This window comes from Ailuropoda melanoleuca, chromosome 8, assembly GCF_002007445.2.
Source record: "Ailuropoda melanoleuca isolate Jingjing chromosome 8, ASM200744v2, whole genome shotgun sequence".
NCBI classification, from domain to species: domain Eukaryota; kingdom Metazoa; phylum Chordata; class Mammalia; order Carnivora; family Ursidae; genus Ailuropoda; species Ailuropoda melanoleuca.
Window position 1 is genome coordinate 86,172,171 of NC_048225.1, and position 26,747 is coordinate 86,198,917.

At 39.5% G+C, this 26,747-nt stretch overlaps 1 protein-coding gene across 5 annotated transcripts in view; it reads right to left on the reverse strand.

Moving 5' to 3' along the window:
• Positions 1-1,164: 1,164 nt before the first annotated feature.
• SMG7 (SMG7 nonsense mediated mRNA decay factor) overlaps positions 1,165-26,747 on the reverse strand; it is an 86,423-nt gene continuing 60,840 nt past the window's right edge. For 2 of the 5 annotated variants that reach the window (XM_034666809.1, XM_019804486.2), the window contains 18 exons: positions 25,868-25,939; positions 24,866-25,016; positions 24,349-24,484; positions 20,131-20,293; positions 19,307-19,463; positions 18,214-18,284; positions 16,929-16,989; positions 14,015-14,134; positions 12,742-13,168; positions 10,786-10,930; positions 9,934-10,313; positions 8,926-9,297; positions 8,016-8,165; positions 5,963-6,043; positions 5,305-5,464; positions 4,456-4,626; positions 4,194-4,339; positions 1,165-3,579 (listed from right to left, as the gene is read on the reverse strand). In XM_034666809.1, coding sequence (XP_034522700.1) covers positions 3,466-3,579; positions 4,194-4,339; positions 4,456-4,626; positions 5,305-5,464; positions 5,963-6,043; positions 8,016-8,165; positions 8,926-9,297; positions 9,934-10,313; positions 10,786-10,930; positions 12,742-13,168; positions 14,015-14,134; positions 16,929-16,989; positions 18,214-18,284; positions 19,307-19,463; positions 20,131-20,293; positions 24,349-24,484; positions 24,866-25,016; positions 25,868-25,939 — 3,077 coding nt within the window. In that variant the 3' untranslated portion in view covers positions 1,165-3,465. The remainder of the gene's footprint in view (positions 3,580-4,193; positions 4,340-4,455; positions 4,627-5,304; positions 5,465-5,962; positions 6,044-8,015; positions 8,166-8,925; positions 9,298-9,933; positions 10,314-10,785; positions 10,931-12,741; positions 13,169-14,014; positions 14,135-16,928; positions 16,990-18,213; positions 18,285-19,306; positions 19,464-20,130; positions 20,294-24,348; positions 24,485-24,865; positions 25,017-25,867; positions 25,940-26,747) is intronic. The other 3 variants (XM_019804485.2, XM_019804488.2, XM_019804487.2) reach the window with 3 other exon arrangements.

Consider the following 26,747-nt stretch of genomic DNA (forward strand, 5'->3'; position numbering starts at 1 on the left):
TTATTTAAAGTCTCATTGCTTAAACAGAACCTAGGCTTAGTTTTCAATTCCACAGAGAATTAAAATACTAGAACGAGATCCCTGCACGCCTTCTCAGAGAGGCACCTCTGTTAAGAGTTCAACACTGAGCACGTCCCACTAGCACCTGAGGGATGTAAAGCCGCATTCCGGAAGCCACTTGGTCAGGATGATCCTGTTAGTTAACGTTTTTTTTTTTTGTTTTTTTTTTTAAAGATTTTATTTATTTATTTGACAGAGACAGAGACAGCCAGCGAGAGAGGGAACACAAGCAGGGGGAGTGGGAGAGGAAGAAGCAGGCTCATAGCGGAGGAGCCTGATGTGGCTCGATCCCACAATGCCGGGATCACGCCCTGAGCCGAAGGCAGACGCTTAACCGCTGTGCCACCCAGGCGCCCCAGTTAACGTTTTATATAATACAGACTATACCAGTATACATGATAGAATGCTATGGTTTTATTTTGGTTATCATTTAACCAAATGGCTTGATTTTTTAGGGCTAACTTGGGGTTAACAAATATTAGCCTTCAGAACTGGCCTTCATTTCCCTCCTTCCCGTACGGTATGTATGGCTTTGTAACCACAAGAGCGCAGGTGCTTGTGAATAGCAGTGAGGAAATGAAGGGTCGATGGAACCAACACAGAAGTGAGAGGCCTGCTGCCCAGCACGAACACACAGACTGGCAGGCCACGGCACTGACGTCCGACCCACTCTCTGCGGCAGGCCCAGCAGACTACCACTGGAAATTTCGGACACAATTCAAAGAAATGCAACCTCAAAGCTAAGACACTAATTACTGCTGGGGCTAATCAGACTTCGTGATTTTTGTAGACCAGAAAGAGAAACGATCTCTGCATTGCCCCACTGACAGTAAAAATAAGGATAAAAATGGAGGGCTGTTAACTTCTTTGCATAAGCCAATGTTTATTAGATAAAAGAATTTTGACAGTAAGTTTCTTCCTACCCATCCCTTTCCATAATAATGCGCACTGGCTTGGAATGCTATTAAGAGCCTAAATAACCCTGCAGCATATTCAATTTCTGACCATCTCTGCTTTCCCCTAGATGACTTATACGTAGTTGAAATACTTGGTTTTTAAGTAGGAGATTCTTTTGGGTTAGCAAAGAAACAGCGTACACACAGGTCTGGTTGGAGAGAACATGGTTTAATTAAAGGCAAAGCTGATCTCAGCAGCTGCAGGTCTTGCACAGACAGACCAAAACAAAACAAAACAAAAAACAAAACAAAAAAACACAAGAGAAAGTTTACTACACAAAACCGGTTTCTGATGAAGATTCTCCTCTCCCTCCTCATTACTCCACACTGAGGATGATAAGGCGAGGAACCCCGCCCCAGGAGTCAGAAAACATTCCAAACACCAAATTCTCATGCAGAAACAGGGCTGTAGATGGGACGTGGGCAGTACCGGGGGTGAGACAGTGAACCTGGCTAGCTCGTCTAGGGTGCGAGAATCAGGGACAGCTCAAACACTGGAATGTTGCAGCTGCCTGAATGCAGAGCTCAAACACACAAAGTGGGTCAAGGTAGTGGGGAAGGAGGCTTGGAAGGGAGGGGGTGGGAGAGAGGGGGACACAGGGAAGGGGCTGGAGAGAAGCACAAAGGGTTTCATATTGCCACTGGGGGGGGCTTCACCCTTTCAGACCTTTCAAAAAAAACAAAAAACAAAAACAAAAAACCCCAAACACCATGTCAAACTTAAAGAGCAATAATGTAAAGCATACGGGGCTCCAACCACTCTCTCTATAGAGCAATGAGCATTAATCTCACCCCTTCCATTGCTGGGGTTGCCCAGACTTGAGTGACAACCGGGGCTCCTGGATGTGCTTTGCTCTGTAGCTGTCTTCCAGTTTGTAAGTCCCACACTGACTCCACACACTCACACACACTCCCCCTCCCCCAGGGAGAGTAGCTGGGCGTGCGCACGCACGCTTACGCATACACACACACACACACACACACACGCACGGAGAGACCTCCCAGAAATAGACCTTACCACTAGCACAGCAATTGGACATTTAGATTGCTTCCATAATTTCCCCTTAAAATATTACTTTTCCAGGAACTAACAAGAAATGCTGTCCTTCTGTTTCTACACAAGAAAATTTTCAGTCTTCTTTCCTTCTAATAAATACCAAATAAAAGTTTATTTTCCTTTCTTTCGCCTTTTCCAGAATGGACTTCGTTGTGTTTTCTTCTGTGCGTGATGCACACATGTCCATGTTGCTTTGAATTTCACTCTGAAAGTGGAGGGTGGGAGACGCAGCTTGGGCAGGGGCCTGGCCCGTCGTGCGCTACGCAGACGCCACGGCTTCCTTTCTCTTCAGACTGTCTTTTGGGTCCCAACTGCTGGACCCCATGCTGTTGCTTCTTGGCGAGATGTTGTACACATTAGGAACAGAAACAATTACTAGCAGACAGCATAGGGTAGGAAAGGGATGGAGGTAGGGACAAGAGGAGGTGGGTGGTAAGCAGGATGGGGTCACAAAAACCAATCAAACAAAAAATAACCACACTGAAAGCTTCTACCTATTAAAATGTGTCAGGCCACGAATGGACCAGCCTGTCTTCTGTGAGACTGCTTGCTATGCTACCGTAAAATGTACAGGAATCAAAAACATTAATTTAAAACCCTACAGCAGTCACCTGCCAGTCCAGCCCAGCACCACCGCCCACACTGCATCCTCGATTGGGGCTCGAGCACCTACAGAGTGAAGGGCATTTCCTGCTGGAGTCTCCAGGCCAGAGAAGAGCCTGCCCAAACCTTCTGAGTGAAAGTTGAGGCCTTGGACTCTCCCTCATGGAACACTTCCACTGGCTGAAGAGGTCAGTTTCCCCATCCTGTCACCACCAACCTCTCACAGGAGCAGTGAACGGGGCTTTCCTTGCTACACACTGACTAAGAAGCACATCTGTGTGTGGAAGAATTCAGTGTGATATTTTACTACTGAGAGTAATAACAATAATAAAAGATGTTCAGGAATAATTTCAACTACATTCTCAGTCAGCAAAGCAATCATTAATGGATTCCTATTTTATTCCCCAAAGAGGAAAAAAGGACTGAGAAGTTCCCACTGGCTTCTCCTATCTGCCTCCCCTTCTCAGCTTTCACTTCCCTTGTGGCTGGGGACATGCACGATGGAGAAGGTGAGAGGCGGTGATATCAGGTAACTGAGTGAGACAAACAGCAGTTCCTCTCTCCCTCCGGAAGGCCCCAGGGGGACGGAGAGTTCCTGATGATTTTTTCTTTTTGTTGCACTGCGGACATTTCGTGCACACTCAGCACGCCGGTGGAACGCTTACACCCTCTCGACAGCAAGAAACAGAAAAGAGGGCTGCCACCTGCAGGGGACTGTATGGGCCAGTCCTGCAAACCCAACATGCCATGGTTTATGGAGCCTTCATTCCCAGGGTTGCCACTTTGGCCTCAGTGTGGAGGGTTCATGGTGCCTTGTCCCCGCTGCTGTTTCTGCTTCTGCTGCATTAACAGCTGCTCCAGAGCGGAAGGTCCAGGGTGCATCATGGAACTGGACCAAATAGACTGAAAAACAGCCCAGAGCTTGTCAGCAGAGGTCAAATGCCTAGATGTCTGAAAGGCATTTGTTTCTCAATCCTCGCCACATATAAAGGCATATATGTCCCAAGATCCCTGCCCCCTAAAAAAACCAGCTATTAGACAAAGTTGTTGTAAGACTGTCTTCAAGGCCAGTTCATTCCCACTAAGAATACTTTAAACCCGAAAAGGTGAAATACTTTTTACTAAAACTCAGTGCCACTTGGGATCACAGAATATTTACTATAAAGATTTTAGGCAAACAAAACATCTCTAAAATTGGATACACTTCTTTTACTTGTTCACAAAAGGCTTAAATCAAACATACCAAAATGAATCAGAATTGTCTTAACCTTACAATGCAACTAAAACCTTTGTTTCTGTCCCCCTTGAAGATAACTGCTTTGTCACTAGTGAGTTCACAAATTAAAAAACAAAACCCCTACTCAAGAATCTTATAAGGTACACCACGTTTCTAGGACTTTACTAGATATGTGCTATGAATTGGTCAACTCTGAGGGCCTTAGGAATAAGTCTGGCTATTTACAGGAACAAAAGGAGAACCACATCTCTCGTGGTTCTTGTTCCTAAAACTCACTCACCTTTAGGCTTTCCATGAGGACAGCAGAGGAATCCTCCATGGAGGGGCCGTGGCCTGTCCAGGTGCCACTTGGAGTGCTGGCCTGATGCCAACTGCTCTCAGAGGATGATGTCGCTGAGAGATAGTCAATGCCAAACCCACCCATGGCTAAGGGATGCAAAGAGATAAGAAGAATTCAAGATGCTCTGTCATCACCAAATACCAAACACCAGAGAAGGACAGAGTGACTTCACTTTCACTAGGCAATTAAGTCTGGATCTCACCTGGCTTATCAGTTTTCCACCGATCTGCAGTTCTCCTCTCCCTGTTATCTGGAGTTCCAATAGGTCCAAAGTTGGAGAATGGAACAGAATTATGGTTGTGTGTTGGAGGGGAGCTTGGCAGGCTGCTTGGGTTAGAGGAATGAGGAGACTGGCTGGCTGGTGTTGAATGATCTATTAAATCACAACAACACAAGACATTAATAGATGTTTCACAAACAAACCAAGTCCTAAAGTTTCCTATAGATCTGCTCACTTAAATTCTACTAAAAATAACCACGGGGCTTCGGGAGAAAGGCAGAATAAGGGCCCCCAAACGGACTCTGCCGGATGTCCTAGTTGGTCTTCCTGCACACATATCTAAGGCATGGTCCTTGCTTTTAAAAAAAAGCAAAACTAGACAGACAACTTTGTGCACGCGCTACTCTGGCACTCCCATTTCAGGTAAATATCGATCGGTCTTCTCTACCAGAAACAGAATCGCGTAATCTTAGGAATTACTATTAAATCAAACTCCATTTATAAAATAGGGATTAAAAAAACCCTCTATTTTAAAAAGAGCAACTTTTCCTGAAAACAACGAATATCTACGAACAAAACTAAAGAAGAGCCGGAAACCTTAAGATAGGACGCATAGTTTTCTCTCTTACAACTCTGCTGGTTATTGAGGATGTAGAACGCTTTTTTAGTGGCACTTATTATGTGAACTGGCTCATCGGGCTTTTTTCCTATTTTCTTTCAGAAACGACTTAAAAAAAACTATCAGACTTATAATCACAAAATCATACTAATTCATCATCAATTTGAGTGAACAGGAATTGCAAGGTCTGTAATTTAAAGACTAGTCAATACCTGAACTGGCAGGAAGTGATGGAGACCAAGGGGTCCCTTCAAAGAGGGAGTACAGTGATGTCTCCTGGGGGGCCAGCGAAGGATTAAGTTCTGTTTTGGAGCTGGCTGTCAGGTTTTTCCCATATACCTCATTGAACACACTGTTATTTGGGTATCTTTCCTGAAAGACAATAACCACCAAGTTATAAATTCACTCCAAGGAAAGAGATTTAAGAAAATGTAATGCTCACGTTCTCAGATGCTTAAGCATCTTAAGTGTATCAAGCTTTTCTTAACAAGACAAACTTTTGAAGGCTTTTATTTCAGTTTCTTTTGGTTTTCCTGTTAAATTCATTTCCCCTTATATCTGTTTTCCCTCACTCGTTATTTTCTCTACCTACGTAAACCACCCAGATTTAAAAGTATGAATAACTCACTTGGGTGAACAACAGAGGCCTAAGGATTTCCATATTAATGAGAAGTTAAAGGGCTCAAACTTATACAAGTATCGCATATACCCGAATCAGAGGGATAGAGTTATATAAAATAAAATGTCTGGAAGACACCAATACATGGAAGAGAAAGGAAGAGAAAAATAGGGGTATGGAAATAGAATGGGAAAGGAAATACTAGTAGCCTACTATAAAAGCACAAAGCCGATTCTTCACCATCTACCCACCTGATTGAGAGAGAATCCGGTGAGGGACAAGAAAGAGGAGGAATGGGACATGAGCTCCGAGGGCTTCTCCAACAAGGATTTCTTCACAGTCCCGGAAAAAAAGGTAGTTAAATTATGCCTTCCATTTTCTTAATATTAATCTTAAGATACTATACAATCAAAGCAGAAGACCACCATTTAAGCATACTTGTACGTACCCATCATGTACAACGTAAGGTTTCAAAGATGTGAATTAATGTTAATACCACGACACCAGCTAAGTGCCAGGTGCCACGGGCAAGTCAGACACAATGCTCCTGGATCAATACTTCTCATCTAGCACAGATACCCCAGTAGGGACCAGGGACCCTGGAAAATGGCAGTTCTGAGTGTTTACTAGCAGGAACCTTCAGGAATACCCTTATCAAGAGTTGCATTTAAAATACTCTCAAAACAAGATGCTGAGTTGATCTGGCAGTTCTTCCCCCCAATTTTTAAAACACACATTAATGACTTAAAGCCTTTCAAATCCATTTGACAACTGGTTTTGTCAACATGGTTTCTAAGCAGCTCTTTTGTGGCATCTATTAAAATAGTTGCTAAAGCTGAACTTCTATTTACTGGCCCTAAGAAAATTACCAGGAAAAAAAGCTGAATCTCTGATGCTCACTGTCATTGAACAGTTGGTCAACAAAGCATTTATTAAACACCTACTACATGCAAGGCACTTTTTCACACACATTATATCATTAACAATGTTAAATACAGAAAGGATTACAGTTAAGGTTTTTTTGTAAACACGAAAAAAACCAAAAACCAAAACCAAAACCCTAAAACACTACCACTCCACGCCCACTTCTTCCACCACCAGCTCCCGCGCTGGACGGAGGCGGGCAGGTAGAGCAGGAAGTAAGGTGGTAGGAAAGGAGTGGAGAGAGAGGCACTGGCCCCTGGCCCTCAAGCCACACGAGTAGAGAAGCAGGAAGAGCAGCAAGAAAGGCAAACACACGGAGCCAACAGTTTCGCAGTTAGGCTTTCCACAACCCTGAGGTGTTCTCACTGCGCTCTGGTAGTTTAAGTTTCTAGGGGATCTTTTACTTCTCTAACTTAGGGGAAAAAGTGGGCAGTCTCTCTGGCCACTCACCAGGGCAAATTCTTATGGGAACTTCAAGTGCCAGGATGGCAGCTTCTGTCATGAGAGCCATATAATTTTATTTCTAATACTAAAATTAATGCATTTTAATCTTATGAATGTTTTCTTGCCTCATGTCTATGAGAAAGAAACAGCAAAAAAGTAAAATTCAGAATTGTTTTATGTTTTGTTAAGATGGAGTAAAGGGAGGGGAAAACTTCACAGCATATGTCTTTTCATGTTCCCCCACCTCAGCAAAATATAAATATTGACAAGAATACAGAATGCCATCCTTTGAAATGCAGAGTGATTTCTAGAGGACTATTTTTAAAAGATACTGCTAATCAATACCTTAAGACTTTATTCCATGTCATCCTAATTATTTATCTCTGTATTCACTCATCTGTGGCACTCCAACAATATTTATAAATAAAATTCTCTTCATTTTCACTCATTCTGTTTATGACTATCGCTCTGAATTTAGAACAGGGCTCTCAGTTAACCAAACAGAAAAGAGCCACATACCATTCAATAATGTCACTAAAAAATCTAGAACGTATCTCATGCCATATTTTGAGCACATGAAGAAAAATCTCACTGCGCCTAAGCAAGATCAAACGATCCTTGAAATTCCTGGGTTTAGAAGGAGGCACCACCTAAAAAGTCAGTTAATTTGCCAGCACTGCATCCTGTGACCAGCCCCGAAGATGCTTCTGGATAACACATATAACAAAGCTATGACTCTGAGATTTACAACTATGGAGTCAGAAATGTTTTCCCACGTTCTACTACCATTTGCTGGTTAGTCTGGGCAATAAGGAAATAAATGGTATAATTCTGTAAAGAAGGAAAGCTCTAGAAAAAAGAAATCATCTATTCCAAGGACTCCAAATCTCAGGAAAGAAGCTGGGGTTAGAGCAAGAAGAATTGTCAAATACATACAAAGAGGCTCCGTCCAGGAAGAGAGGCGAGAGGCCCCAGCAGAGCTGGGTAAAGGTCAGGAGGGTTAGAAAAAATCAGCTCTTCCTCTTCCTCCAAGGCAGCCAGACTCTTTAACAGGTCCGGAGGAAGCAGAGGGGAGCCCTTGGTGTCCTAGTGACAGAAAGGATCACAGTGAGGTGCAATAAGGATGACAAAAGCACAAAGGAGTAGTAGCATGATTAGGGGGATATAAGCAACGCAAGTCAAGGAGAATTACAGCAGACAGTATTATGCAAAGAAAAGGCTGTGAAACAAAAATATAGTGACACAAGGACAAGGGTGTGAAAGATCAAGACAACAAAAGAAGCAAAAAACACTGACAAACATGGAGCAGAACATAAAAGGTTAATGCGGCTTGTGAGTAAAACAATGCAGTGGAGCAAAGGGATTAGCATATCTTGGGCTAACAGAGAAACAGCTCTTTTAAAAAGTTACAAACATACCTGTTTCTCATGAATAAAGAGAGAAAGGAAGGGGAACTCCACTATCAAAGATAACTGGCTGACTTTGTTCCTCTCAGACAGCAATTTGTTTAAATACGCAGTAAACCCATTTTTAAACTTAGATGACTCAGCCCAACTGAGAGGAGCTTTGTTTCAGAATTCTCTAACATGCTGTGTTAGATTTCTGCATCACCTCCCCACCGGACCATTCCAGTTCCACATCAGTAACGGAAATCCTCAGCTCCCCCAGATCCAATCATACCGTGCAACTGTGAGCGGGAGACCAAGAGCCGCACCAGTTATTGGCAGCAGGCCGCAGCACTAATGAATCGGAGTGGCCTTTAGAAACATCTACTTGAGAAATTCAAAAGATATGAAGAGCCCCAGACCTATCTCCGCCATGTCTGGTGACAGGAAAGGACACACACCTCAAATGGCATCCTGGGCACAGGATCCTGCTCTGGACGGAAGACTCCTGGTGACCGTTTGCCCCTGCGGTCCATATTTGCTTGCTGTGCCATTACAGCTCTGTTATCGGCCACGCTGTAGGAAGAATCCCAGTAGAATTCTGGGACCTTGACTTCTGAGGGATTATGGTTATATGGCTCCATGGGAAAAGGCTTCATTTTCTTCTCTAGAGGCTGCTGCTGCATTACAGGAGGTTGCAATGACGGCTCAAACAGTTTTATGGGGTCTTGGGACTGAAGGTAGTAGGGCTGTTTCACAGGCATGATTTTCCCTAATGGGCCTTGAACCTGAGGGGGATTCCACAGCTGTTTGGAGGCATCTGCCTGTTGATACTAAAAAAGAGATGCTTGTCATCAAGATGAGGATAAAATGCAATGTTACCTTCAATATTCAGGAAATCACAGAACTTGAGAGATTTTACAACCAACAAAACTCAGCAGTCCTTCACCCTTTACGTTTTTCAATACCCAGAGCTTTCTGGGAACAGATGATGGGCACTGAACTCACATTCTCTTTCAATTCAATTATTTATGAGGTTTAATGAACAAATGAGTGTGTGTGTGCGCCTATGTGCGAGTGTGTGTTCCCCTTCCTGCCTCAAGTGTCGTGGGGTTGACAATATGTTTAAGAATGGTGTCCTATTCTTAACACTTCATCAAGATTATGATTCTATTTCCCTTCTGTAGTTTATGTTCAAACAGGAGAGAATTATTTATACAAAGTCCTTTTCTACAAAGCCGACAAGAAGTAGCAGCAAAGAATGGTACTTAAGATCTATTATCCTTTACAAAAGAAAGGAAAACATTTGAACTTTTCTAAACAGCAAAGAGAGTATTTTTGCATTCCCATAATCCTTCCACAGCAAAAGCATCTGAAAGCTTAACCCGTATTTTTAATTAACCAAACACTGAGTAATCTCAGCCTTCCCTCCTTATTTCAGCGGCACGGTACACGCGACTGTAACTGACCTGCTGGAATCCAGAGTGGTGAGGAGGGCTTTTCCCCAAAGCCGGCACAGCTTTTGTGGGGGATTGTTGCTGAGCTAGAGCTTGAACCTGCAACTGGCTTGTAGACTGTGCTGTTGGCTGAGCTGGTAAAGATGTAAGGGGTTGCTGGGAAGGTGGCTGTGGTTGTTGAGGTCCCTGGTTCATTGGCCCTGGTCCAGAGGGCCGTTGCTGGCTGTAAGGAATGTGGGACTGTTTCCCAGCTTGCACCTGGTTTCCTGCTGGAGAGTGAGCTGTAGGCTGAAGAAAGGTTCCTGGGACAGAAACACCAGCTGGGAAGGTGTAACCTGAGCCCATAGAAAATGCCACAGGAGGGGGAATAACATATGTGGGAGGCGGGAACCCTTCAAAATAGAAGAACACAGCAGCTTTAGTTCTAAAGGCACTTAGCAAAAGAAAGACAAAAGTCAGTCATGTGAGGGGGACATGGGGTAGGGTAGAGAAGAGGTCCTCTAATAAATTATAAAAGAACAGGGATCAACCATCAAGTGAGACTGATCAAGCATCAATCTTTGATTTCAAGAATTAAATTAGAGTAGTGGCTGCTACTTCTATCCAGTGAAGCAACTGGAGTATTCTAAAGGTGGCTTCTTAAATGCCAGGTTTAGTGATGGGAATGCTTTCATGATAACATGCATTTGTATATAAACTAGAGAAATGGCTCAAAAATAACTTCATAAGCATTAGAGAAAAGAGAACTTCCGTCTACCTTTTAACATTATGGTTTAGTAACATAACTCCAGTAGAGTATAAATTACTCAATTAACAAGCAGAAACTCATACACAGATAAAATTAAGTATAAAATGTATATTTACCTGGCCGGCTGGGAAGAGGAGGGAAGGCTCCAGGGTGATGAATGGGGATGAACTGGGAGTTACTTGCTTGACTTGGGGTTTGAGTTACAGGTGTTTTCCTAGCTTCAGACACCGGAGTCTTTCTTAGTTCTGTCTGGGATTTTACCTATGACCAACAGAAGCAAAACTATAATAATCTGAAACTCAAACGTGTCCTCTAAGAAAGTATTTAAAACCCCATTATGTCAAACAAACAAACAAAGCATATGACAGTATTTAAATTTACCTAAATTAAAAATGGGAAAATCCAAGCAAATTATTTAACTGTCAATAAAAGATATAAGGGCTTAGTTTTACTAGTGTAATTATTTCCCTTTCACAAAATTATAAAAATACTAAATACGGAAAGGACCTGAGAGTTCATTTGTTTTACAAATGAGACATGTCTCACCAAAAGGTTAAAAAACTTGCCTATAATCTTAAGCCACCTATTATGAGCCCCAGGGCCCTTTATACTTGAATTCATTAAACAACGTATGTGAATTATGAATTAATAACGATGATTTTTAATCCACAGGGGAGATACTTTGGCCCTCAGTTTAATTTCACCTGGTCAGCCTTAAGCATACCAAACAGTCAGGCATCCACCCTCCATGCTGACACCCCTTTAGAATAAATAAGGATACTGTCAGTGGTAAGGAACAGGCCCCGAGATCCTACACAATGAGCTACAGAGACTATGATGTCATATGCATTGCTCGAAACGAGTAAAATGAAGGAAAACAGGTGACATTTACAGAGACCTTAGGACGAGGTACGGAGAGTGGTGATATGCTGACGCCTGTCAGGCTTTTTTAATCATCTAGAAGCAGATTTAAGAAGGACGAGAGACCAGAAAGGAGATTTTCAGTCTGGCTCTTGTTGGAGGCAGTTGTAGAGAATGGAGGCAGAATGGGCAGGAGATACTGGACTCATGCCTAAAACACTGGTACTTTGGTTTGTTCTTTGCTTTTCCCAGCACTTCTTTCTCCCCATGCCTTTTCTCAATTTCTACCATGTTTTTGTTTCTCCCCTTACTATTAATCTTAAAATCCAACTATTACGTTATTTCTCTGTTTCCCAAAAAAACTCTGCAGGTGAGATACACTGAAGGTACTATCAATTTGCAAGCAGCCTTCAAAAACGTAAGGGTCCTCATGCCTACAGCAAACAAATACATTTGCGAAAATGTGCTAACACATGAGATGGCTACTGGGTCTTTGTTCAAACATTTTAATGGTATTAATGAGACCAGCACAGAGCAAAGACCTTTTCCATTTATATTTAATCGTCTATATCTCTTTGGAAAGGTTTAAGAAAAAAAAAAAAGACAAAAAATTGAGCAGTGTTTACCTTTTGCCAGCAAGAGACTTAAATTCTTGCTTTACAAATTTCCATGAGTCAGGATAACATTGAAGTGATAAAATAGTACTGGCTGGGACAGGTATAAATGCCAAGAAAAAGAGCCTCATCTTTTTCTAAGAGTATCTTTAATTTCTTATAGTGAATTAGAAAAAAAACAACAATAAACTATAAGCCTTAATATATTCTTGGTTCTACTGGATCTATAGAAGACCCCAAATTTCCCAGTATAACATTAACGAATGCCAGTTACACTTTCCAAAGAAAATAGAATTATTCATGTAATTAATAGGTCTGCAACCGGTCATTTCATGGGATGAACTGACCTCCCCAAATTGGAGAGGACTGACAAAAATGTCAAATCAGGTTGAGATTTTTTTCACTCACATTATAATTTCCAAGAGTTGACAGAGTAACCACCTACCATAGCTCTTACGTGACCTTACTGTGCAGCATTCAAAGAATGCATTCAAGCTTCCAGAAGAGCCAATTCTCAAGGCTTTAGGAACAAAATGAAAAATCTTGCCTTTTGTGTGAGCCTTCCTCTACCTGCGTTATAGTTCAAATACAGCTTACCTGCACTGCCACACTCTGCTTTCCTGTTTCCTGTAACTTTTCTAAGGTGCATTTCTTGGTTTCTGTTTTCCTCTTGCTGATGTCCTTCTTTCCATCATTCTTAGTTATAGTAATTCCTTTGCTATAGTCCCTTCTCACCTCTTTGGGAGGAAAACTTCTTCCTTGGTCTCTGTTCACTTCTCGCGGCTTAATGTTCTCTTTGAAGGTGACCATTGGTTTCTCTCCTGGGTCACAGCTGTTGCTTAGATTACGGCCTGTGGACAGCACTGATTTCAGTCCTGGATTCCCGTCCGCAGTAAATGACTCTATCATGGATGGTTCTTGCAGAATGAGGTTCTCTTTGGCTTCACTGGGGTCTTCCAGTATTAACTCTGGGATTTCTGTGATAAACAACAATTTCCCTACCTCATTTTCACACTGAATCAGCCTAAAAAAGTAAAAATAAATCCACATATGAAAACCATAAACCTAAAAACACTAACAATGGAACTGTGTCTGGACCCAAGAGTCAGTACATCCCCTGTCCCAAAGACTTGGAGACAGTGGGGTATATCAAAGTATAACATATCTATTCTTCTATAACATAAAAAGTAGTTACAGAAAAATTTAGATTCTCATAATCGATCAGCATCCACACAGCACATTCCCACGCTCTTTTATTGCCTTCTACTAATCACAGCTACATTTACTGAGCATGTCTTAAGTATAAGGCACTCGACTAGGCCCTTGAAGTGGCAATCTGTAATTCCTCTTTTATAGGTTAAAAACTAGAGCTCAGAAGGACTAAGTTCATTCAATCATGTAACCATAATAATGCTTACAGTATGACAGGAGCCTGAATATAGAAATGAGCATGAAACAGTTACTGACTTTGGAAAGGTAATAATCAATTGAGGAGATGCTAAGGACACATACCTAGGAAGTGGCAGAACTAGAAACTTATCTGATTCTGAGCAGTCCTGACTGAGACTGACCACCATGCCCTTGTCAATACAAATCACCGTAACTGTGAACATGCCATTTAGTTAGATTTACACAGATGTTTATAAATTAGAGTAGAAGCTCATGATTAACAAGGGAGACAAAGCCTCCTTCTCTACACTAGGCAGAGTAGTGGGGAGAACAGAGATTAAATGGAGTATACTTAGGATCATCAGGGTCATAATTTGATGTTGTGTTACCAACATTTTGACTCAAGAGTTTATAATCAATAGCATTACAGCAGAGCCTGAAACACATGTGGGGTGTGAGAGTGCATCTGATTCGGAAATACCTTGGTTGATTATCGGCGATCCATTTGCCTATAGAGATCAAGCGCTGCTGCCGTATTTGTCGTTGCTGACCTTCCTTGTCTCCTGTAATACCCTGGTGGCCTTTGGAAAAATCCAAGTTCCTAAAATTGATATAAGCAAATCATACAAAATTAAACTTCTAAAGATATTTCCCAGGCAACCAAGTTCACCTATTTAACTGCAATGGTTTCAAATTTTTCCATACGTACTTGATGTAACCAACTGCATTTGCATATAAGCTCCCCAAGATTTTAAGTACAATGAAACAAAGCAAAAAAGACAACACGCATTCATTACATTACATTAACATACTTTTACTTAGGTTTTACTTTCTAAATGAGGAGCTCAAATAAATTACAGTCTTTTATTAGGAAAGATACTTTTACTGTAAGAGTTTTCATTTACACTTAACCTTGCATTCTGTGTAGTTTGTTTGAAATGACCATTGCAATGCTAGGGGTCTCTCAGTATTCCTACTCCAACAAACTGTTAATCTATGCACTTCAGGTGGCCCTAAATCAGAAAAATATACATATCATAAAGTATACAGAGCAAAAATCTCTTTGACATTGGAAAGGTAAATCAACCTGAAAAAAATAAGGATTTTTCAGATTTCTCCTCATTAAATGCAGCATTTTCTTAAAAAAATCTAAGCATTTCCAGGTAGATGCTGAATACACAGAGATAAATGAGAAAGAGGAATAGTCTCTGTCAAAAGGATTAAATAAGAGACTATGAACCAATTTGATGAGCATTACAATAAAAACTATGCAAAGAATAAGCACAGTAACAGGAGGGCTTATGCCTTCTGGTAAGCTCTAAAACGGTTTCACAGAGTAAGTGTTACCAGAGCTGGATTTTGACAGGTGTGGTAAGTGCACACAGGTTGGTAGGGAAAGGGCAGAAGAGGAAAATGGACTGTTCTAGGCATAGCACAGTCTTGGAGGAATAAAAACAGAGTTACTCAAGAACAGGACACAGTGAATGGTTACTATGTTAAGTATTAGGGGAAAGGAGGTTGGTTGTGGCAGAAAATATGGCTGAAATATCAAGCACTTGGACATGAAGCTAAAAAAGATATTGGAACCACTGGGGGTGAGTGAATTGAAATCTTTGTATTAGTAATGGGACACTAACAGGTCTATATTTAAAATATAATCATGGAAGCATGGCAGAAATGACCTATAGAAGAAGAGAGGGACTCTTAGCAGTGAGACTGATTAGGAAGCTTTTTATACTCCAGGTGAATGGTGATAAAAGCCTGAACTAAAGGGAAATAAATGGGAGGAGTTGGATCTAAAAGGCATTTAAAACACAGAATTACAAAGACTTGGTGAGAAAGATTAATAACGGAAATAAGGATTTTTTTTTAAGAGTTCACGTAGGTGGATGATGGCACACAGATATATATAGAAAGATCATTTTTTGCCGACCAGTTAGGAAAATAAAAGCCCTTTTGGATCGTATTAAAGTTTGAAATGTATAAGGGAGATCAGATTGTTAAAACAGGAGTCCAAACTCCAAAAAAAAGTCAGAACTGAAAATTTTGGACTTACTACCCAAGAGATGAAAGCTCAAGACAGAAGGATGGATCTGATCACCAGGGAGAATGCAGAAGGTGGGAAGGGAAGGGCAGGGAAGAACTGTGGAGGATAATACTCTGAGGCATGTGGTACAGAAGAAAGTGAAAGAGACGGAATATGATGGCAGAGCTAAGAAAAAGGAGGCTTCATGAAGGAATGGGGTCACTAGATTCAATGCTAGAGAAAACTGAACAGGACGAAAATTACAAAGTCTGGTAACCAGGAAGGCACTAATAGTTTAAGCTGCAGAAGGCTGAGAAATGACTGGGAGTGAAGTAGGGTCAGTAAGGCTAGCACACACTAACTACCCTTTTAAGAAGTCTGATGATGTCTCATCTATGGAACATAAGAACTAGGATGATCGGTAGGGGAAGAAAGGGATAAAGAAAGGGCGGGTAATCAGAAGGGGGAATGAAACATGAGAGACTATGGACTATGAGAAACAAACTGAGGACTTCAGAGGGGAGGGGAGTGGGGGAACGGGATAGACTGGTGATGGGTGGTAAGGAGGGCACGTATTACATGGTACACTGGGTGTTATACGCAACTAATGGAGCATCGAACTTTACATCAGAATCCGGGGATGTACTGTATGGTGGCTGACATAATAAAAAATCATTAAAAAAAAAAAAAAAAGAAGTCTGATGATGGAGAGAAAGGGCAACATCAGAGAAAGATGCGATTGTGAATTTTACTTTTTTAAAAGAACAAGTTACACCTGAATGTTACTAGGTTAAAAGGAAGCAACTGGTTGTTAAAGAAATAAAAAGATACTGGAAACAGCACAGAGGGTAACAGGTGGGAAGGCAAGAAGGGATAGGATCAAGGACACAGATGAGAGTTAGACTTGAAAAGGAATAAGAAGTTATCCCTCTGAAAGGAGAAGAGACAAGAATGACTGTAAAAACAAACTGCTTTATCATCTTTACTGATACGAAAAATGTCAAGCAATATCCTTTGGTTTACATTTAGTTCCCATTTTTTGAGACTTCCCCTCTAATTTCAACACAGTATAAAAGTGTAAAAAAAAAAAATCCAGTGAATAAATATCACTTGGGAGAAGCAATTTTCTTTTCCTTGCCTTTCCCCTATATTTGTAACAGCACTCAATACTGGTATCACACAGCAGGTGAAGGTATAACATATACAAATCCATTTCATATCAAAGAACTTCCGCTTTTAGTTGCTGTTATGTTAGGACAATAAGACAAAGTTGGGATAGATCAAAGGTTCTTCTACACCCAAGCCTGATTCCTCAGTTTAAAACTGCAATCACTGGTCATGAAATAAACCTCTTTCAGCTGCCACCCACCTGAAAGAAGGTCTCAAAGCCAAGAATCCTTGTAACTCAAACTCCTCTGGAAGTGGTGTAGCTACAGAAAGGTAGAAAGCAAGATTTATAAACATTTTAATTTAAAAACTGTTGTAAAGCAGAATGTTGTTCACTAAATGAAGAAAATGACATCTTCTATACAGAAAAAACGCCATCTATAATGCTCAGAGTTCTCTGCTCTTCGCTGTAGTGATCTTGATAACAGAACGCATCCATCAAATCCGTGCAGGTTGCCTCTGGGCCCTTGACATTGTCCCCTACTACTTACCTACTACTTAATGCTGAGGAGGATGGAGACGATGGACCTTTTATTCCCTAGCAGCCTTAAAAATTCATAGCCTCGGATCCAGTAATCCCATTGTTTAGATTATCTCCTTGTTACTCAAAGTGCTGAATAACAATACCGACATCACCCAGGAACGTGTAAGAAATATAGAATCTTAGGCACTATCCTAAACCTACTGAATCATAAACTGCATTTTAACAAAATCCCAGGTGATTTATTTGCAAATTAACGCTTGAGAAGCACTGATCTGATGGGGGTAAAATAATCAGAAAGGAGTCAACTATAGATTGTTCAGTGCAGAATTATCTCCAATGGGGAAAATTTTAAAGCAAACAGACAATGATTAAATACATGGTGGGATATCCACAGGGCAGAATATTATGCAGCCAGAAAAAAAATCATGTTTCAAAATGTTTAAGTAGCAAAGGAAAATGCTAACAACATAACGCTAACCTTAAAAAGCAGGCACAAAGCTGTATCTGATATCAATCCCAGGCAGGTGTACGTACATGTGAGAAAAATGTCCCAAGAAATACACTATCATGTGAATAGTACAAAGTATCTTTGTATGACAGAACCATGGGTGACTCCTGTTCTTAATGTCTGAATGTCCCAGATGTTCTATAATAAGCAGGTAACACTTTAACAGAGTAATGCTGTTCACATTAATTCCTTTTAAAAAAAAACATTTAAGGATAAGGAGGAAGGGAAGAAGACAAAGAATTAAAAGGTACTGCACTCTTTAGACTCCTATTCAAATGTGGCTAAACAGGAGAATGCGCTGCTGGAAGAACTGGAAGAACATGACCTCTACTTCCATCCTCTTAAATATGATGAGTAGAGTTCAAAGTCAATTCTGAGATACTGAACATAAAGTCAAACACTTAACAACAAAAGCCTGTTTTTTTCCTCTGGCCTTAAGCCTAGTATTAGTGATATAGAACAATGTCAACAATGTAAGATTAAGGTAGCCCTTACCATTAGTACTTGAAAGATCCTCTTCATGGGGATGGAAACTATTTAGAAGAGAAATCAGCCAGGGCCAAATGCTGTAAATTAAAGAGACATTTCAGACTCTGTTTAAAATAGGGAAACCAGAACACTAATAAGCCATGACAATGTTATTTATAGGGCCTAGACTTTGTATTTTTTCCCTTGCTTCAGCATTTTAAAGGCTTTACGATTTCCTAAAACCTATTTGCACAAAGAGACCTACTACTGCAGATCATTTCCCAGGCTCCTAATTTAAAAATTAGTGAAAATAACTTGTTAGTTTTAAACACTGATAATTGATACTTACTGAGAACACAGTGACTAGAGAAACAACATACTATGTTTTGAAAGAGCTGTCACATACATTATCAGTGATGGAGCCCACTGCTAGTTCTTCATCTGTGACAGGGTATGGGTACACCATAGACAAATTACAAACTCTATTCAAAGTGATGAATATGCCTTTTTCTTTGTGATACAAAAAAGTCCACATATTGTTAAAATATAAAGGTAAACTGAAAGCTTTCATTTGTCATTGTAAAATCAAAAGCCCCTAAGAAACATCAGAATTATTCTGAGTAGAGATTACAGAGAAAACGGTGAGAGCCAAAATAATTTCCAATCTTCTATGCATAAAACAAGCAAACATAACTCAAATTGGGTGTTACTCTATGGCAGTATCAGCAGTATCAAACAGAAAATAATGGAAAAAGTAAAAAATCACTTCTCTTCAACTTGTAAACAGAAAATTGGAGCATACTATAAGAGGTAACAAACTGGTTTTACTTCAATTTCATTTTGAAATGTGAAAAATGCTTTTTCTCCATGATGGCAGGTAGGAATGGGGGGCGGGACACACAGGGAGCCAAAAATCCTTAAGATTGTGCCTCACACAAGAAATTCAAACAAATAAATGAAAAGCACACAAAGAGGTCTGCAGTTCAATTTCCAGAGAGTAGGTGGAAAATACAAAGTCTTCCATTGTTCAAATGTTGTGTTTTAGGAGGCGGTTTCTACATATCTATGAATATCAAACAAACAAAGCACATAAGCTAACAAGAAATTCTAAGACACTTACTACTGTCTTTCATCCACCACTGCCTCCTGAAAGACCCTGGGTCTGAGTCTCAGCCAGTCCATGGAGACCTTGACTGCAGGAAGGGGATAGGCATTGTAGGACTCCTCCTGAGACTTGTTTTGGAGAGGACACTTGCACAGGACTCCAAGAAAAGACACTTAAAGAAAAAATGTATTCAGAAAGCATAAGATATTTGAAACTATGTACCAGTCCAAATTAAACTATCATTATGAGCCTTCTGCTATATCTTACTTAACACAAATACCTCACAGCTTTTTCCTAAAAATGCATTTTTTCCCATGTTAAAAATGTTACAGGGGTGCCTGGCTGGCTCAGTCAGTACAGCATGCAAGTCTTGTTTTCAGGGTTGTGAGTCTGGGCCCCATGTTGGGTGTAGAGATTACTTAAAAATAAAATCTCTAAAAAAAAAAGTTACAGGGGTGCCTGGGTGGCTCAGTCGGTTAAGCGTTTGCCTTCGGCTCAGGTCATGATCCCAGGGTCCCGGAATTGAGCGCCGCTCAGGCTCCCGGCTCAGCGGAAAGCCTGCTTCTCTCTCTCTCTCCCTCTACTGCTCCCCCTGCTTGTGTGCTCACTCTCTCTCTCTGTTAAATAAAATCTTAAAAAAAAAAGTTACAGGTACAGTTGATGAGGGGAATGTGAGTCAATAAAAGGACAAAACTTAGGGTTTAGGTCTCCTGATTCAATGTTAGGAAATACAGGACACATTTTCATATGTCACTAGTTCTCTGTTACAATGATGAAAATGCCTAAAATTATGCTTTCCAAAGAAGACAGCATAGAAAATTAAATGATTTAATACTTACTAAAGAGGGCCAGCAACTGTGTCCAACACAGCTGCTCATCTTGGCTATAACTATGCTGCTCCGTTTCATTGCTAAAGTCACGAAGGTGATGAAGTTGAAACAGGTTAATGACAGTGACGTGAACTAACTGCTGAGAGTTGAAAGCTTTTTGGAATAGCAGCCTCTGTAAAAGATGACAGAAATACTGCATATATTATCAAGAACAGGAGCCACCTTCCACACAAGAATTAAACTGGTGGTCTGCATTTAAAGCCACATGACTAACAGAGATACAGATGAGTAAATGTCTCCACCCTTAATCCCAGGATTTTAATCAAGTCTGATGTGGTCTGACAGTTTCTCATGCTGACTCTTTGCCTTGAAAGGAATCAGCCCAGACACCACAGAGCTTTTTGAGCTGTTTTTCACATTACTTTTTTTTCCCCCCAAGAAACTGTGTATTTTTTAATATGATGAGAAAAAAGTTTTGGGCATCAGTCAATAAATATATATCTCTTAATCCATTAGAAGTGGTTTTATAAGAGATGCATACACAGTAAAATATTAAGTTGGAACCAATGACCAGAAAGTAGATGTACGGGGCGCCTGGNTCGAATAAATAAATAAAAACTTTAAAAAAAAAAAAAAAAAGAAAGTAGATGTACACAGTAAAAAGGAAAATTTCAAACTAAAAAATGTTTTCGAACTGTTGATCATACATACATAAGTTATACAAAAGTATAACTTCCAAAATTTGTCATAAAATTTCCTCTTTCAAAGGCTTGACACATTTTAAGAAACTTATGAGGCAGACAGCAAGAACCTACTTTGGAACATAGGGTAAATGATATATTAAAACAATTAATAATGTGTTATAGGCAACTTCTACAAATTGTAACACTGACATTTTCCCCTATTAGAAAAGCACATGCATGATCTTCATCATCAAATTTCTTTAATAACTGTGTTGTTCACAGCAACCTGCTAACCAGGTTATTATAAGAAAGAAATCACCTACCATGCTCTCAGCTGGTGGCCTCAACTTAATCACCTTTCTACCTTAGCATCTGCAGTAATTTTAGCTTATTTCCATATAAAACATTTTTCAAACACAAGTTCCTAACAAACCTGATAGCTACTAGAGATGATATCCTGGCTTCACCCTACATTTAACCCATAGGCCAACCTCCTTCCCTCTCAGGAAATGGATACAAGTGGGGATTCACTGTCACTAGCCTTATGGTGGTAAACATAACCTTACTTACAGTTCTACCAGCAGTGATGAGAGATCCTACCATCTCAGAAATTTAGAGCTGCCTTTGTCCAGCTCCAAAGATTTTTTTTTCTATTTATATAAAGAATCCGAAATATCCAAAGTAAGTTTTATGATTCTATTAGCAAGGTCTTTTACATTATCATGGCAGAGAAGTACAATTCAATTCCACTTAAACTACTCTCTCTCTCAGACTCCTTGCCACCTGCCATTCCAGGGTGTACATCTAGAATGCTTATTCCTCTTCCAAAGGCTTATCAAGCATTTTTCTTCCCTTTCTTCAAAACATCCTGAAATTGTATCTCTTCTTCAGATTTTATCCACAGAAGTTCTCCTTCCATTTCTACATCCAACCTTTTAGAGAAACTGACCATTTAACACAAATATATAATATTGGCATAAAATGAGAAATTAACTTGTATTTTTCAAAAAGCATTTTTCTTATGAGTAAAATTTAACAATATATCTATTAATCCACTGGCATTTTATTTTAGATGGCAATACCCAGTAGAAGACAATCACAGCCCTTTAAGGGACTTTCAAGTGTATGCACAGAAGCATTAATGCATATGAGTGCAGCCTAAGTACTAGCAAATGATAATGTAAAATTTCACGAAAGCACAGACTTTGTATTGCTCTCCCTTCTATCTCCAAGAGCCTAGAAAAGTGTATGGTACACAGTAGGTACTCAATAAGTACTTAGTGAAGGCATAAACCACACCTTTTTAAGTAAATGTGTAACTATTTGGTTGAAATTTCATAAAATTTAGATTGTACTGTAGTAAGTGGAGCACCTCATCAGGAACAAAATCAGATTGGAACTGACACACTGTTACACAAAGACACCTTTAAGAGCAGTTGAGGAATATACTGAGCTAAATTCCATGACAAAACGGCACATCGTGAACATATATAAAAAGGCTTGAGTCTCATTTCCTAAACCCCAGGCCTTAAATCTTTCAATAAACCTCAACTTAGGAGCTAAAGATTGCTAGTTAGACAAACACACTGAAGTTTACATGGAGATGATACTAACGATCTACACCATGCTTTAGAAACACTTCTGAATATTTACTCAACTATGCTAAAATTTCGTCCAACAATGTTCGTCTGATGTTTTAGAAATGAGTAAAGTTTAAAATAGATCTGCCTCATATTATGTTTAACTTCAGAGTGCTGGAATGATACTTCAAAGTGTATTTATGATTGCCCACATAACCCCCCCCACAACTTTATATACAGAAATATATATTTAAAGGGTGCCTGGCTGGCTCAGTCAGTTAGTTAAGTGTCGGACTCTTGGTTTTGGCTCAGATCATGATCTCAAGGTCCTGAGACTGAGCCCCAAACTGGACTCTGCCCTCAGCTGCTCAAGGTGGAGTCACTTGTCCTGGCCCCTCCCCCCAGCTCAAGCACATGCATGCTCTCTCTCAAGTAAATAAATAAAATCTTAAAATACATATATCTATATGGATATATATATATATATATATTTGAAGAGAATATCAGTGTTTGAGGTTGAATCAAAGCAAAATGACTAGATTCTAGACCAGAATAACTTGCACAGAGAAGATCTCATTAAGGTAGGTTCCCCCTTTCTCCCCACTTAGGGAGTATATCTTTCATAGACACAGAGCCAGGAGCAATGTCAAGAGGTCATCTGGTTCAATCCCCTGCTATTTTACAGAACTGTACCTAAACCATCCAAGAAAGATGGCTGTCTCAAAAGAGAATCCCCAGCAACCCCCTATGGATCTCTTTTTTAAGATTTAAGATTTAATTTCAGTTCTGACCTCAGAAAAGACAAAGATAAGTTATTTTAAAATAATCCTTCATATATCTGAACACTTAAAATGAAACTATTTAGACTTGTTTGTTCTGTCCATGCAGAACAGCTTAGGATATAAAAATTAGCTGTTCCTTTCACGTACCCAACTCTATAAATCATGGGCTAAAGGTTTAAATAGGCCACCAGAAGAAGCAGAAAATAGCAGGGGACTCTAGAAGCTTATTTTAAAACAAACTATTTCTATTAGTTATTTAGTATAATCTCTTGTACATAAAAAGTGTCAACTGCAAAATGATTATTTATAAAAACTACTTCACATTGACTCTATTTGGCTAATTTATATCTCTTAAGTATCTAAGTTCTACAATCTCTGGAATGTGTTACTTTTATAATACTTATAAAACTGTAAGGCAGTTATAGACAATTCCCCAAGTATTTAGATACCCAGAAGTAACCAAGAAATAGAAAATGTTCTTTAGACTGTCTTGTTCGCTATTGATCCTAGTGACTAAAAAGTGACTGACACAACAGGCAGTCAAATATTTGTTGAATAAATGAATTAAAAATAAAGTTAATATTTAATCTTGACTCCTCCCATATTTTATATATTATACCACATCTAAACTGCTAATTTAATATACTAATAAAAGATCATTTTCATATGAACAAAGGTTACTTAATTTTATCTCCTTCCACAAATTAGTAAAATGTAGTCCTATTGAATGAAATTCATTCCCTTCCTTCAAACTACCACAAATCCCGATGGATCAAAGCACAATGAGAATAAAGAACTAGGCTTGCAGAACGGAAATATTATAAAGTAGGTACCAGAATCCTACCTAAGAATATAAAAGCCATCAAAAGTAGTACTTTCAAAACTGAGAAAGAAAGGTGCTTGATCTGGGAAGGAAGGAAGGAAGGAGTTGTTTTTTCCCCACTTTGGTACTTCTGCCAAATGGCAGCTACTTAGTGAAAACACTGCTGCTATGTTTCTCTATAGACAGTATCTCTGTTTAAACTGAGGGGATGCTGTATGCAAGAATTCCATATGCTTCAAATTTAATTTTTACCAACAGTTTACAGTTAAGTAATGACATGAAAACTAAAAATCAGCTTCCCCCAAATCTTATGCTTCCCGATTTAGACAAGACAAATAATTCTATTTTTAAAATCTAACCTTAAACTGTTCTTCCAATTTCTCTCGAAGAGGGCTCAACTTTTCCAAGCTCTTACTCAGGTACACATGACCGTGGAATTTAATAAAGGCCTTGATGAAGTCAGAAACACCCCATTTGGTTTTCACCTCATCCCGGCTGAAATGAAAGAAAAATTGTCATGAATCTTCAACAGCAACATGGTTAACACCTCTTAACAGAGGCTTCAGTCTGCAAAAACACATTACTTGAGCAGCTGATACACAAGGAGAGGAGTCTGCATCTAACTTTTCATCTGCAACACACTCAGAGGAGTCATCGGCCTTCAGCAGCCTATACTCCTCTACTACGAACAAATCAGACACAGATTGCTCGAAACTCAGCAACGACTACATGCAAAACTATTAAAATATATCTGTGTCTTTAGAAATTAGGCAAACAGCAGAGAAACCCAGGTAACTGACTATTAGTTCTTGCATGCCCAAATTTGACGGGAGAAGGCTACCAGATTACAACTCCTCTTGGAAAAGTCAACCCTACCTTTCCAGTGCTTTAGAAAGTGCTTTTTGTAGATTAGTGGAGGCAGCTGGGAAAGGGAACTTCACAGCGATGCTTCTGCAGTAGTAGAAAATTGTGGTCAGATGGTCTCCTTTGGAAGAAGCTAAGATAGCCAACTGATTATAAGGCTGACCTAGAGGAGAAAATGAAGATTCTAAAGTAACCCAAGATGCACAGTCTTGCTATCAGAATGCAGATGATCAGTTTTTAGACCTTTAAATTAATAATGGGGAGTATTTTATAAAGTAAATCTCATGACTACCTCATTACAAATGGGCATAATTTAAAGTAGCACACTCCCACGACAGCCATATTATGTTTAGGTTAAAAAGCACATAATTCGAGAAGAGAGCGCTATATAAGACTTTAGAAAGGGCTAGCCAGCAAATCTTTTCAGCTTTAGAGGCCTAGGAGTCTCTATCACCACTGTAGCGGGAAAGGAGCCAGAGACAATAAGAAACTCTGTACACACTGCCATCCCTGCTTGAAAGGGGCTCCTTCAAGAATCAAGAATTTCAGTGTTGCTTAACAAGTATGACTTGCATCACCAAACAAGAATCACTGCTAATTCCGATTCTGTGGTCATCAAAAGACAAAAGCCCTGTCTTTTAGGTAATAAAAAATAATTTTTCTAGTAAAGAAATAGTGGTATTAAGAGATCATTATTCTGTAAGTATTAAGGAAGCCAGAGTTGTTAAACAATTTTAGATCACATTAGGGGATATTCTATTTACACTAGTTTACTGACAATGATAATCTTATTTTAAAAAATTCATTTCTGGTTAGATAGAATATACAATTAAAAGAAAAAATATGACCAAAACTCCAATTCAATCAATACCAAATCCCCAAAACTCAATATCAAAACTCCGAAATCTTTTGCTTTCATAAAACTTCGAAGATGAGCCTTGAGTTATTTTCTATATTGTTATAAAGAACAAACTATCACAGTCATCCATAAGTTGATGTAAGAGGCCCACTCACCATTAGAGGGGACAAGCTGAGCTGCATGCCTATAGTAGGACTCTGCCTGGCTGGTCTGGTTTCTGTATCGAGCTGAGACGAGAAAAAACAAAATTTAGCTTAAAAAACAAGCAAACAAATGAATAAAAAACTAGTAGGGTAGTATTTCCAAAGCAACTATAGTTTTCAATTCTAAGGATAATAGACATAAAAATTAATTTAAGATAATTACAGAAAATACTTTAAAACAAATCAACTATAGGATTATGTGTGAAGTGTCCATCTGGCCTTCCCTATTTGGGACATTTAGCATGTAACCAATTTTAAAGCTTACCTAGCCCCCATTTTCAGGTCCTCCAGTGTCATGCATCACCAGCTCCCACTACGGACTATGCTGGTGACCTGGAGCCGGCCCACAAGAAGGGGTGAGTTATATGGCACTTAAAAACAAAACAAAACAAAAAACACTATACAATACAATCTGAAAATTGTATATTTCTTCAATATCTTATAAAGTGATTTTGAAAAATGCCTCATACCTACTGCAATACTAAGTATGTGTGTGCACAGAATACATTGAAAGCAAAAACAACCTATATACGCTATTCACTTAAATCTCCGTGCAGAACTTGGTGCTTACTTTGATGTGACCCCTCATGGAGGTCAATGATTTATGACATCAAGAAATCTAAAACCTCTGAACTTAAAGCAGTAATGTTCTCCATTCCTTGTAATTTGAGGACAGTTGAAACATAATCCTATAGTTAATTTGTTTTACAACCTTTTAGGTTAACCTTTAAGGGATGAACAAGGATAAGTTACAGAACACTCCCAGATAAAATATATAAAATAGAAATACAAATTTAACTGGAAAAAGGAAACAATTAAAAAAGAGGTTTTA